Source organism: Denticeps clupeoides, chromosome 7 (assembly GCF_900700375.1).
Source record: "Denticeps clupeoides chromosome 7, fDenClu1.1, whole genome shotgun sequence".
Lineage (NCBI taxonomy): Eukaryota > Metazoa > Chordata > Actinopteri > Clupeiformes > Denticipitidae > Denticeps > Denticeps clupeoides.
The window spans coordinates 13,140,771-13,153,144 of NC_041713.1; the positions used below are offsets into that span (position 1 = coordinate 13,140,771).

The 12,374-nt window shown below is 45.0% G+C and overlaps 1 protein-coding gene across 15 annotated transcripts in view; it reads left to right on the forward strand.

Moving 5' to 3' along the window:
• The window catches only part of rbfox1 (RNA binding fox-1 homolog 1), a 197,197-nt gene that overhangs the window by 151,801 nt on the left and 33,022 nt on the right, over positions 1-12,374 (forward strand). For 13 of the 15 annotated variants that reach the window (XM_028985482.1, XM_028985485.1, XM_028985486.1 and 10 more), the window contains one exon: positions 6,062-6,304. In XM_028985482.1, the coding sequence (XP_028841315.1) occupies positions 6,062-6,304 (243 nt within the window). Of the gene's footprint in view, positions 1-2,828; positions 2,986-3,504; positions 3,657-6,061; positions 6,305-12,374 lie in introns of those variants that run through there. The other 2 variants (XM_028985492.1, XM_028985495.1) reach the window with 2 other exon arrangements.

Consider the following 12,374-nt stretch of genomic DNA (forward strand, 5'->3'; position numbering starts at 1 on the left):
TGGTGTTAAAATTTCCCATGAATACATTATTAATAACCTTTACAGTAAAATATGCACAAAATGTACATCTGCATAGATTGATTTCCCAACTTCGCTGAGCATTAACAGCTCAGCTTTCTTGAAAGTGGCCTTTTTGAAACGTTATTATAATGTCACCTGCTGCGTGCCTGTCCAAACTGACAGTGAGGTCCGTAATTGCAGGGTAGTCTACCTGCGGCGAGGTAATGCGGCTCGGCATGGCCGGAATAGCAGATGAGCACTCGGAAACTGCCGGACATCCTTTCAGTGCCGCTTCCCTTTGTGATCCTGAAGGGATTCCTTCTGTTATTGGTATCGACTTGACGGGATTTATGTCCGTCACAGCATACCACTTAATCCAGATCAGGCTTTAATACTAATTAAACTGCTCGGGGACACACTCGGGCACCTGGCAACTTACAACCAGGGCACATCTGCCAGCTGCCATTTCCTCTCAGATCACTTGACCTGAAAATAAAATCTGGCTTTTTTTTTTCTCCCCTTCTTCCTCCTTCCAATCCCTTCTTCTTTTTTTTTTCTTTTTGTCTACTGAAATGCAGAAGGGACGAACGGTGTCTATTTACAGGCCCGTCTTTGTCACTACTGGAGCCATCAGGTGACAATTTAGCTTATTAAGGTCACGCTGCCTCACTCTGAAGAAGGAGGAGTAGAAAGCGATGGGATTTCTTTTTTTCCCCCTCTCTGCAGCGTTGACACAAAGAGATGTGTGCATAGCAGTGTGTGTGTGTGTGTGTGTGTGTGTGTGCATGTGTGTGTGAGGGAGAGCAAGAGAGAGGGAGAGTGAAAGGGATGTTTGCCTTGTGACAAATGGCAGCGCGGCCCCACTTGGCTGGAAGTGTTATTCACGAGTGCTTTAAGATGTTTAATTAAAGGCTGCGCGTGGCAGGAAGGAGACCCGCTCGGGTCCAGGGAGCCGAGCTAATCCTCTTCCTGCGCACACTATCCCCATGCGAGGGTGATTGATGAACTGATTCCTCTTTACATCTTCATTTGCATGGCGCGCTAATACAAGCACCGCCACGGAGGCGGGGGGAGTGAAGGAGGGAGAGAGAGAGATGGAGGGAAGGAGAGGATGGGAGCTCCCTGCTAATGTGGGCTAATATGGTAATGGGAGACGAGGCAAGGTGCGCGACTGTCTGGCCCATCCTCAGAGCTCCTCCATTAGCGACGGGAGCATCCCAGAAGCCTCAGCGTTCCCGGCTCATTCGGGGCCTTTTGGAAGGAGGGGTAGCATCCGCTGTCCGGCATCAGAGTTAAAATTTGCACGCTTCTCATTTCTTTCCCCCGTCTACTTACTTCATTTACTTATTTCGGTTTTTTTTTAAGGTAGCCCTCCTGCTGGGAAATGGGTTACTTTTTGAAAGAGTTTTGCGCCGGCACGATACAAAAGCTCCTGCATTATTAATCTGTTTACTTGGAGACGGAGAGAAAGACGTCAGATGAACAGCAGCAGAAGAACGGATCATGCATCCGGGAAAAAAGACGGCTTGCCGCGTGATGCGGCGTGCGCGTGTGTGTGTGTTTATACGCGACACGCTCGTGTCTCTTGCTGAGCGGCAAGTTCGGCGAGGCTTTGCCCTCCAAGCTGAGAGCAAGTCCAGCTGAAGAGGCACTCGGCGGCTCTGGAAGCGCTCCAGCTGGATGTCTGGAGGGCCCGGGCTGCCCACCGGCCCCCCTCGCGCCGAAGCAGGGCAGCGGCATCGAACCGGGGAAGGGAGGGAGGCAAACAAAGGTGAAGGTCGATCGAACAAATCCATAGGAAAGAAAAGGGCATGGCTAGCAGGGCCGGAGGAAGGCCTTGCCTCAGCCATTTTTTTTTTTTTTTTCTTTGCGAAAGTTGGCCAAGAAATTCGCTGCGCAAGCCAGAGGGAGGCCAGACCAAGGGCACCACACCTTACTCGCCCTTTGCCCTCCTCCTCTTCCTCTTAGTCTGCCTGCACCCCCACTTTTTTTCACATACCTCGCCTGAGCCAAGGCACCTCGGCGCGCCGGGGGAGTGAAATACTGCACACCCCAGCAGTCCCCGGCAGCCCGAGTGACCCTGGGATCTCTGTAATCCCACATGTGACTTTTTTTTTCTTTGTTTCGTTGTCTTAACCGCAACTTTACAGCCGTTCATTCTATGTTTTATAGAGAATTTCTCTCTATATCATTATTAAACTGTGATGCAGTGTGACCTATAACAGTATTATTAAGATGTCAATTGTTTGAGGTAAATCGAGACAGTTTTATTTACCCATTGCTGACTTATATAGCTGGTGCATTGACTTGATATGCGTTGTGAATTTCGTTTTACCACACAATAAGATGTCTTTTGTTGTACTGGTAATGAAATGAGAGCAGGCTCCACCTGTAAGGGTAGCAGCATGTGGGGACGTGTGGATCACAATTCTTCAAGAAGCACAAGACAAAATTATTATGAACATCTGAATTGGGATTTTTGTCTCAGTTCTTGTATATCATATGTATATATCAGATTTATTCGTTTTCCTTTCTTCAAGATGTGCAGGATACTCTGTACGAGTGACAATGTTCAGTTTTATCGTCTTCCAGCGCGGCGTCTGGTCCCGTTTACAGCCTCGCTTAACGTAAAGCATTAACAGGAGAAAATAAAACTGGTGTAGAATCCCGCACACTTCCAGAGCACGGCTGCTCAATAGGAGTTCGGCAGGAGCGAGGGAGAGATTTTGGAGCTCAGCTTTTGCTTGCATTAGCTCCCTCCTCCTTCACCACCCTTCCCTCCCACTCACTCTCTCACACACACACACACATGCACGAGCACACACACACACACACACACACTCACTCACTCTGGCACACTACACACAGTGCAGAACACACGCCCTCATCCATAATTGATGCTTGCTTTGGGCAGATGCTGCGGGCCCGGGGACTAAAGCAGCTGCTTAGTTTATGGAGGAAAAAGGGAGCAAGATGGTGGAGCAGGTATTTCTTCCCTCTTTATTCTGCTTACCAAGCGTATTCCTGCATGCCGCTCTGCCTCCACGTATCCCTCCCTACCCCGGCTGCCTTTTGTGCTGCGGCTACAGAGTAACGTGGGTGGCTTGTGCATGTGTGAGCGAGCGAGGATAGAGAGAGAGAGAGAGGTGGGGGGGGGGGGGGTAGAAGAAAGAGGGAGCCCCCTTCAGAAACTCTTTTTCTCAGCCCCGCGTTATCAGCTGCTGCTTCACTGTCTTCCCTTCTTCTCTCTCTCCCTTTCTGCTCTGCCTCCGGGCGGCTTTTCAGGCTGCCGTGTCGGCGCTGGCTAAAGTGACTTATTTAAAAGGCGGCCGCAGCCGCAGCTGCAGTCGTTTTCAGTGGCCGTACAGTGATGGGGGTGGGTGGGGGGAGATATAGAGTAAACAGCAAGACTTTAGGAAGGGGGGCAGTGAGAAGGAATTTTGGCTATACTGTTTCCCAACGGAACGTTTTGATCAGCTGTCAACTTTAATTTCTGAAAACTCGCCCTAAGATCTCAATTGCTGTCATGTGATCAATGGTGGGTGGCACCAACAACTTAAACTTCTTTACCTAACCGAGGACCTGCCACGCTCCAACTTCACCAACAAATTCAGACCTTCAGTGTGTTCCAGTTCTTCTGTTCTGTTTTCCTGCCGGTCAGTGACTTTTTTTTTTTTTTTTTTTTTTTTTTAACTTTAAGCTTCAAAGCGGCGGCGCGCCGAATCTCACAGACTGCCACGTAAAGCATATTTCAGCATATTTCCTCTAAATGTGGTTCTCATTAGGGTACAGGCCAAAGCGTTTAGCTAAGCCTGAGCGTCTGCCATGTCTTCTCCTCGCTCGCTCTCTCTCTCTCTCTCTCTCTCTCTCTCTCTCTGTTTGCCAACAGCTATTTTACAAGGGGCCTCCAAAAAGCTCCCAGAGGCTACAGGAATATAATGACTGAAAAACAGAGCTCCCAGTTGGACGAGGAGAGGCGGGGGGGGTGATCCCTACTTCTCTCCCTCTCCCAGGCGTTTTTATTCCTGCTCAACTTTTTCTTTTTTCTTAAATCTAAAACTGTATCTGATTACATTTTCCCCCTAACATCACTGACACCAGTTCATAAAGGAGTTTAGTACCACTAATCAAATGATAGCCTAATTATCGCGCGGCGCATCGGCTCTTGAATACCAATGAAGGTGCGATGCGGAGCGGTGGCGGCGGGTGATAACGAGTGGCAGCGTGATCCGTAAAACATCTGCTTAAGACGCAGTGGGGAGTTTTACGAGGACCTCCGTTTATGGAGTAGCACTTCACCGCATGAGGCGCGGCTCCCTCCCCGTCCGAACTGTCCTCGTCCCTTCAGAGGGGGTTGTTGGTGCCCCCCGAAATGAATTCCATGGTTATTACTTCATATCTCGACGTTGCTCGTTTTCACCGTCCAGTGATTATGCGGACTGCACCAAAACTCTTCATGGCCAGAGGTCACGTGATAAAGGCTGCATTAGTCAGTAGGATAATAACAACAACATTTCTATCGCCAACAGTATGTCCCAATAGGTTATAATCTATTCCCTCAACCATATAAAAGGATAAAACTTGCAAGGCAAAGACAATTTTAAGGAGGGGCATTCCATTGAAGATGAGACTGAAGTAGGAGCCCCTGCAGGATTGGTCCATTATTGGTTTTGCATGGTCCAGTCTGGAGCACTTAGTAATGATTCAGCACTGTTTTTTTTATTGGTTTACAAATATATATATATATTTTTATTTTTTATTTTTTTCACTGGTACTTTCACATTGTCTGTCTGTTCCTTTTTTTTTTTGTTCTGGGTGGTTGGCTCGTATTCACCTTGAGCAGCTTTTCAGTGTTAAGAAGAAAAGTGTGAGAATAATATTTCTTAGGCTGGCGGTAGCATATGTTCCTTGCCTCAGCTCAGTTTGGGTACGTTTAAGTCAAACAGTCCTGTGTTACCTTGATTACAACAATTTCCAAACAGCTTATCTTCTTTTGACAAAAATTCTCAGATTGTCATGGGGTGAATTTTTAACCCCCACATCCATTTGATTTTTATGCAGGCTGTGTGTTTCAGAGCACTGTGTGATTTGCTGTGTGAGAGCACTGTCGGAATTTATGGTCTAAATGCTAACACATTGTAAAATCATTTATATATTAACCGTTTTCAAAATACTTTTTTTTAAATTACTCTTTATTTAGACATATACAGAATTGAAATGTACAATCACATTTTAAAACTGAATATGGGTCATATTGCTTCCGTGTGACCATGTTTTGAGTTGATTCATAATTGTCATCTACAAGGATTTGTAGATTGACTTTCCCGCATTTAACTATAGAGCAATCAAAGTCAATTCTGTTCTATTAAATATCAGACGCATCTTTGTAATCACGATTTGTCACGCAGCATTTTTTGCCTGAGAGCATAATGAATACAGAAGTACTGTTAAAGCATTAATTGGATTGGAAAACCATTCGCCAAACTCATCAGTTTAGCACTTACTGTTTAATCTGGTCATGCTGAAGTAGCAGAATGTTGTTTTATGTGTGGTTCAGTTTTCTAAAATTGTTTAAGCAGGATGGGCGCTGAATAAAATTTGCCTGTGTCAGATAACAGGTCGGGCACTGAACTGGAAGTGCCTGGATGTGCCTTCATTCTTTACAACGTCATTGTTTATTAATGGGGTTATGCAGTAATTTGCCAAAACTTCCGGAGCCCCCGTCGTAGCACGAAATGTGGTGAATCGGGTGGATTGGGTGTGTTCCTTGAGTGGCGTCTGGGCACCGCTGGGAGTTGTCTCCAAGCTTAAGTGGATAATCCAGATGCTTCAGTGACAGATGAATTGGTCCTGATCAAATAAAAAAGCTCTTCCTGAAATAAAGGTCCTACACCCGTTGTGTGCAGGATGCATTTACCGCTACTGCCGCTTGTTCGGTTTGTTATTATAGGAAGGCATGGACCTCCGTAATTTGATTGCACGAGACATGCTATGAACCCAAGTCCGGAGTTGTGAAACATTTACTTTTTGTTGTTCTAAAACCCGCCTTCTTGTTTCGCAGGGTAATCAGGACACCCCAGCCCCCCCAGAAACCATGGCACAGCCTTACCCTTCGGCCCAGTTCGCACCCCCACAGAACGGCATCCCGGCCGAGTTCACCGCGCCACACCCTCACCCCGCCCCGGACTACTCCGGCCAGACCCCGGTGGGGGAGCACACCCTGAACATGTACCCGGCAGCACAGACACACAGCGAACAGACGGGCCCTGACGCCAGCGTACAGACAGTCTCCGGTACAGCCACAGTAAGTGTTCATCACACGCTGCGGAGGAGGAGGTGGAGCCGGTCGGTCACCCACTCCAGTCCACTACCAAGTGCATCCGGCCTTAATATTTCATACCTCTGAGGGCATTTTTGATAAATATTTTAATGCCAGAGTGTACTGTGTGGCATTTTAGCTGTGTGCAGTGCTGAAATGTTTAGAGTTAGGGAAAAGTTGGGGGGGGTTGCGTATTAAAACTGTGTCCTTTCGGCGGAGGACAGATACTGAGAGCTTGGCAGAAACTTGCTGATTAAATTATTGCTGAAACGTAAAATAAAAAAGTCATTTTTTCCAAGAAGGAAAACTAGAGGAGAATTTATTCCATAGTCTACCTTGGTGTCATGAATCTGGATTTAACAGGGGGTTGAACGGGATCAGGAAAGAGTAGGGGGGGGAAGGAAAAAAACATAAAGGAAAAAAGACGAATGTTCCACATCTGGTACAACCATTCCCCCCTTCCCCTCTGTTGGAGCACACAGTCTGCAGGGTGACTGGGAAAAAGCTCAAGCGCACGGACGTCCAAAAGCAATGAGCTCATCTGGCTGGGGCTGTTTTTAACACGATGTCATTCCTCACCAGCGCTGCTCAGAGGTTGGAACGGCACACTACCGCGCTACACGCAGGTCCACCGCACCAGAGATATTGTTTCCCCCTCGCCGATAAACAGGGCAGGAGGTCCTGCAAATTAGTGCAGGACTTGGCTGACCCCTGAAGCCAGGTCTGGTCGTGACCCGTGCCCTTCAACTGGCTTGCAACAGAGCGAACTGAGGCTTGTGTTTTATTCTCAGTGCCACAGTCAGAGCGGAGGCTCGTCTGGCCCTTCTCCCTCTCGGCCTGCGGTGACGTGTGCATAATCCGCTCCCACAAGAGCCATATCATGCTCTGGCCATCGGTTCTGGTTCAAAGGTTAATAGGCACTGTGAGCTCGGAGCCGGTAGCAGGGCGAGGCTGGAAAAACGTTTTTTTTTCATCATATCTGAGCACCAAACCCATATAGGAACACACTGTTCCCAGTTAGGTTCCAACCATATTTTCTTCTTCTGTGTGCTACTAGCCACACGAGGGTCCTTCTGCAAGTATTTTTTACTGGGCGTGGGGGTGGGGGTTGGCTGATCTGAGACAGTAGTGTGTAGCTCTTTTATTTCACCCTGCTTAGTCACAGCCCTGAGGAGCAATCCACTGAAAAAAAAAAATTCTAATTATTACACAGCCAAAAGAGTTTTTTTTTTTCTTCTTGTTACCCCCTTTTATTTTGTTTTATTTTCACAGACTCTGTTGCCAGTTGGATGGAAGAGAAAAAAAACGCAGATGGCATACTGTATAAACTGACGACCATATGCACACTGCATACACAGGCTGTATTTTTAGTTGGATCCCAGCCCAGGATTGTTGAGAAAGGAATGGAAAATATTCTTCTCCTTTCAGCCGGGATAAATATCTCATAGAAGCTGAATGTGTCGTCTTTTGCCATGTCGTCCTTGGCCGAAGCAATTTTTCCCGCCCATTCATTTAAGCCAGTGTTCGATAACGGGGGAATGTCAAACATTACAGGCTCTGCCATTCAGCCTTGCTGCACACTTAAATAAGCTAAACAAAATAATGTGACTATTCTGAAAATGGATAAAGACTACTTTAAAATGCATTTTCTATGGCTTGAAAATGGCCACCCAGTGTTTAAATTCATTCAAGGCTCATGCAAGTGTACAGCCAATATTCAACTTTTCAGAATTGCGCAGTGGGTAAAGTTGAGCTCAGAGCCAGGGTGATTACAAAGCTTAATGCTTTGTATAAAATGCTATAATATAAATAAATTATACCATTTTAAATTAAATCTCTTATCATAAAAACATAAAACCTTCTAAAGAAAGCCTATTTGTTTGGCATTTAACCCATATCTTCCGTGAGAAGTGGGAAGCAGATCCCAGTTAAACAACTGCAGGTATCTTTGTATTATTAGGTAAGATTGTATTATTGGGTAGATCTGCAGGCCGATACCGATACCTTACTTTCACTAATTCAACAGAGGATCCATTAGAATCTTCCTATCATTTGCCTTAAAACCTAAATGTGCCCAGCAGTGACAAGTTTGGCAACTAAATTACCCATGATTCTCCGCTCAGGTAGTTAAATATCAGGGTGGTAGTAGCCTAGTGGGTAAGACACTCGCCTTTGATCCAGAGACCAAAAAATTACAGGTTCAAATCCCACTTACTACCATTGTGTCCAGGAGCAAGACACTTAACCCTGAGTGTCTCCAGGGGGACTGTCCCTCTGGATAAATGCCATATATGTAAAATGTAAATAGCTGACACAGTGCAAAGAGATGTCATGAAACAAGTATAAGGTGATTATGTCATATACATCAGCACTGGAAATAAGAATGAAGACCATGTGTAAAAAGTCTTAATTCCTTGATTTAGCTTGACAGTACAGTAGCCAGTCATGAATGTTCTTTTGTTTGGTAATAGGGGGACAAAGTGCTATTAATCTTAATGCTGTAAATATATTGTAAGCGCACAAATCAGGGTATTATATAATTTTTGGTTTTTGTAAATGTGAATATGTTTTACCAGTTACATCGAAGCCATGAAATCATTAATAGAGTAGAGAGACATGGACCATTTGTTTTAATTGCAATAATATAGAAAAGTAATGCCGAGAGATTTATGCCAATGTCGTGCAACTGCGTGAAGCACATGGGAGAAGACGCTCTCACTCGTATTTGTGTACTCGACTGCAAGCTGATGTGAAAATGAAATGGGCAGAAGCACTGTAAGCTGTTTACAGAGCACTGAGCTGTTTTGGTTGGACCGGCGCGAGGCTATTTTTGCGGCCGGGGCCGACCATATGGAAGCACTTGTGCGGAGCTTCTCACTCCGGTGCCCGAGCGTGCTGTGTACACACGGAACCCACCGCCCGTCCTGTCACTGTTTGCCATTTAGCGCTCAGCATGAGACCAGCGAATGGTAAACACTCACAACTCAGGCGCCCACCCCCCCGCTTGGTAACTGAGCAGGTTTCACGGCCTGATCCGGGGGTCTCCCCTCCGCTGTACTCTCGTTTTCCCTCTCACATTTCTCTGCCGAGCAACACAGGGACTGGCTTCATTTATTTACTTATTTTTAAACAACTGAACGTAATTATGATCTCTTTTTTACAAGGACCCCTCTGAATCAGTGGTCCTTTATTGTGATTAGATGGTGTATTGTACTCAATATACTGTATGTGCTCTGCAATTTTCTGTATTTATAGACAGTGTTTCTGATAAGCACAGTGTGTTAAAACAGTAGGTACAGTGAGTTTCTGGCAGGTAAAGTGATGTATTATAATATAATATATAGGGCTGTCAATCAATTTTGCAATGAATTAATTGCAATTCTTAATACTATAATCCATATTTAAAAATATAATAAAGACAAGTGTGGAAAAGAGTCTCAGACTGAGTGATGTGTTGTGAAACAGCACAGCACATGGTGACACAACGAAATGTGTCCTCTGCATTTAACCATCACCATTGGTGAGCAGTGGGCAGCCATGACAGGCACCCAGGGAGCAGTGTGTGGGGGACGGTGCTGTGCTCAGTGGCACATCAGTGGCACATTGGCTGTTCAGGGTTCGAACCGCCAACCTTCCGATTACGGGTCCTCTTCCGTTCCACCACTGCCCCTTGTGCATCTCAGTAATTGTGTGAACCGCATGTCACATGGCATTCAAATATTTTCATCTGGCCCTTCCTGATTTCCAGTCTGTGCTCCTGAAAAAAAATAAATTACACAAGGAGACACGGGTGCATCACAGACACAACAGAAGCATGTTGCTCCTGCGTTTCAGCGCCTTGGCAGCCTTGTGTCTCCATTGGAAACTAATGCAATCGGCATTATTGTCTGACTTTATGTAGGATTGTTTCTGGCTAGTATGAATTTCACATAGGCCAGACCCGACACAGGAAGTAACCAAAACACAGCTGCATTCGTTTTATTTATTTATTTCATATGCATTACATATTTGTAAATTAATTGCTGTGATTAACACATTAATTCTGGTGTATTAATGTTCACTATGTAATATATATATACACACACACACACACACACACACACACACACACTTATTTTTACACACACACACACATGCACGCACACACACATATACACACACACAAACACTTTTTTTGTAAAGTAACTGCTTTACTTTCAAGGCTAGTGATGCTGCAATGGGCGACATAAGAAGAATATATATTTTTATATATTTATAATTTATGTGGTTTATATTTATATATGTGTTATTTTTTTAAACGTGTATTATATTGCACTGTAAATACAGATGGGTTGAGTGGGAGAGGTGTTTAAAGTTGAAAACCGCACCAGTCCAAATGAGAAGCATTGATGTGGGAGTGGGATCATGAGTGGGCATAAAAAATTCATACTACAGACAAACTGATAATGCTGTTGTGCTTGGAACGAGATGGAATCCAAAAGATGATTTTATTTTATTTAGCATTTTGTGACATTCATGTCCATTTTGTTTGGATTTTTGTGATTTCTCCATTTCTTTCTAAATGGTTTAAATTGTTTAAAAGGGTCTTTAGAGCCTTTATAGCGTCTTTCCTTCTTTATAGCCTCACTCTCTGTCTCTCGCTCTCATTTCATGTCCCATGGATCAGTTACCAGGGCAGCCACAAGACGGGCAGACTCAATGAATTGATTCCAAAATCAATTAATTGAGGCATTCCGATGGCCATACGCAAGGAGCATGAAATGAGATCTTTAAGACGCGCCACTCGCCTTTATCGGCCCTCGCCTACGCCACGTTTCTCTCCCTGTTTTATCGGTTCTGCTGTTAAGGGAAAAAAAAAACACCACATATTTCCAATTATAACGTTGCGGCTGACGGTTCTGGAGGGCCTGCATTGGCTCTTGCGATCATTAAATCAGGCCCAGCACGTGGGAAAAGTGCAATTTTGTTAAAGCAATAAAAAGCAGAAGAAGAAAAAAAACAGCGCATCTTGTCAGTTTTTACATTGGGTGGTTTACTGCGCTGCTTTAGCCCCTCCTTTATCTTCCTTTGTTCTCCGTTCTTTGCCTTCAGGAGTGGGTGTTCTTTTGTTTATGACTCGTAATAACATACGACAGGTTCTTCCTCGTCTTCCACCAGCCTTTCATGTCCTGAAAGATGGCTATAGTTATTTCTCAAGCTCTCTTATGTTCCTTGTTTTTTTTTTATGTATCTGGTTGGTATATTGTGTTGCTTGTGTAAACATTTTTTTTCTCAATTCTGACGTGGTATACATATTCAAATGACGGGTGTGCATAATTATCTTTTCTATTATTGCTGCCAAGGCAAGTGCTCTTGTCTCTGTAGTCAGGAGAATGGCCCAGAGCAGATCCTGCATGAGAAGGAATGCCTCACACGGAGAGAGCGCTGCCCCTCGCAGAGCCCGTCGTTCGGCCCTGGCCCGCCGCCTGCCTGCGCGCACAGAATCACAGAGCAGCCCGACACGTCGCCGCGCTTTCATCTGTAACACAGCTTCTGCAAACAATACAGATTATACAGCAGAAGAAAAGCGGGAGAGAGATGACAGGGCGGCCGAGGTTTAAAAATATCTGTGGGCACCGCGGCTCTGAGACGCCCCCACCCTCTCATCACAGTGATGAGGTGCAGCTAAAATAAACAGCAGAGCGACGCACTGAGAAGAGGCCGTCACCCAACACACACACACACACACACACATGCTGCAATATAGACCATCACCCAACACACACACAAATACAGCAAAACAAACCATCACGCTACATACACACACACACATACAGCAGTACAGACCATCACGCAACATATACACACACATACAGAAATACAGGGAGTGCAGAATTATTAGGCAAGTTGTATTTTTGAGGAATAATTTTATTATTGAACAACGACCATGTTCTCAATGAACCCAAAAAACTCATTAATATCAAAGCTGAATGTATTTGGAAGTAGTTTTTAGTTTGTTTTTATTTTTAGCTATTTTAGGGTGATATCTGTGTGTGCAGGTGACTATTACTGTGCA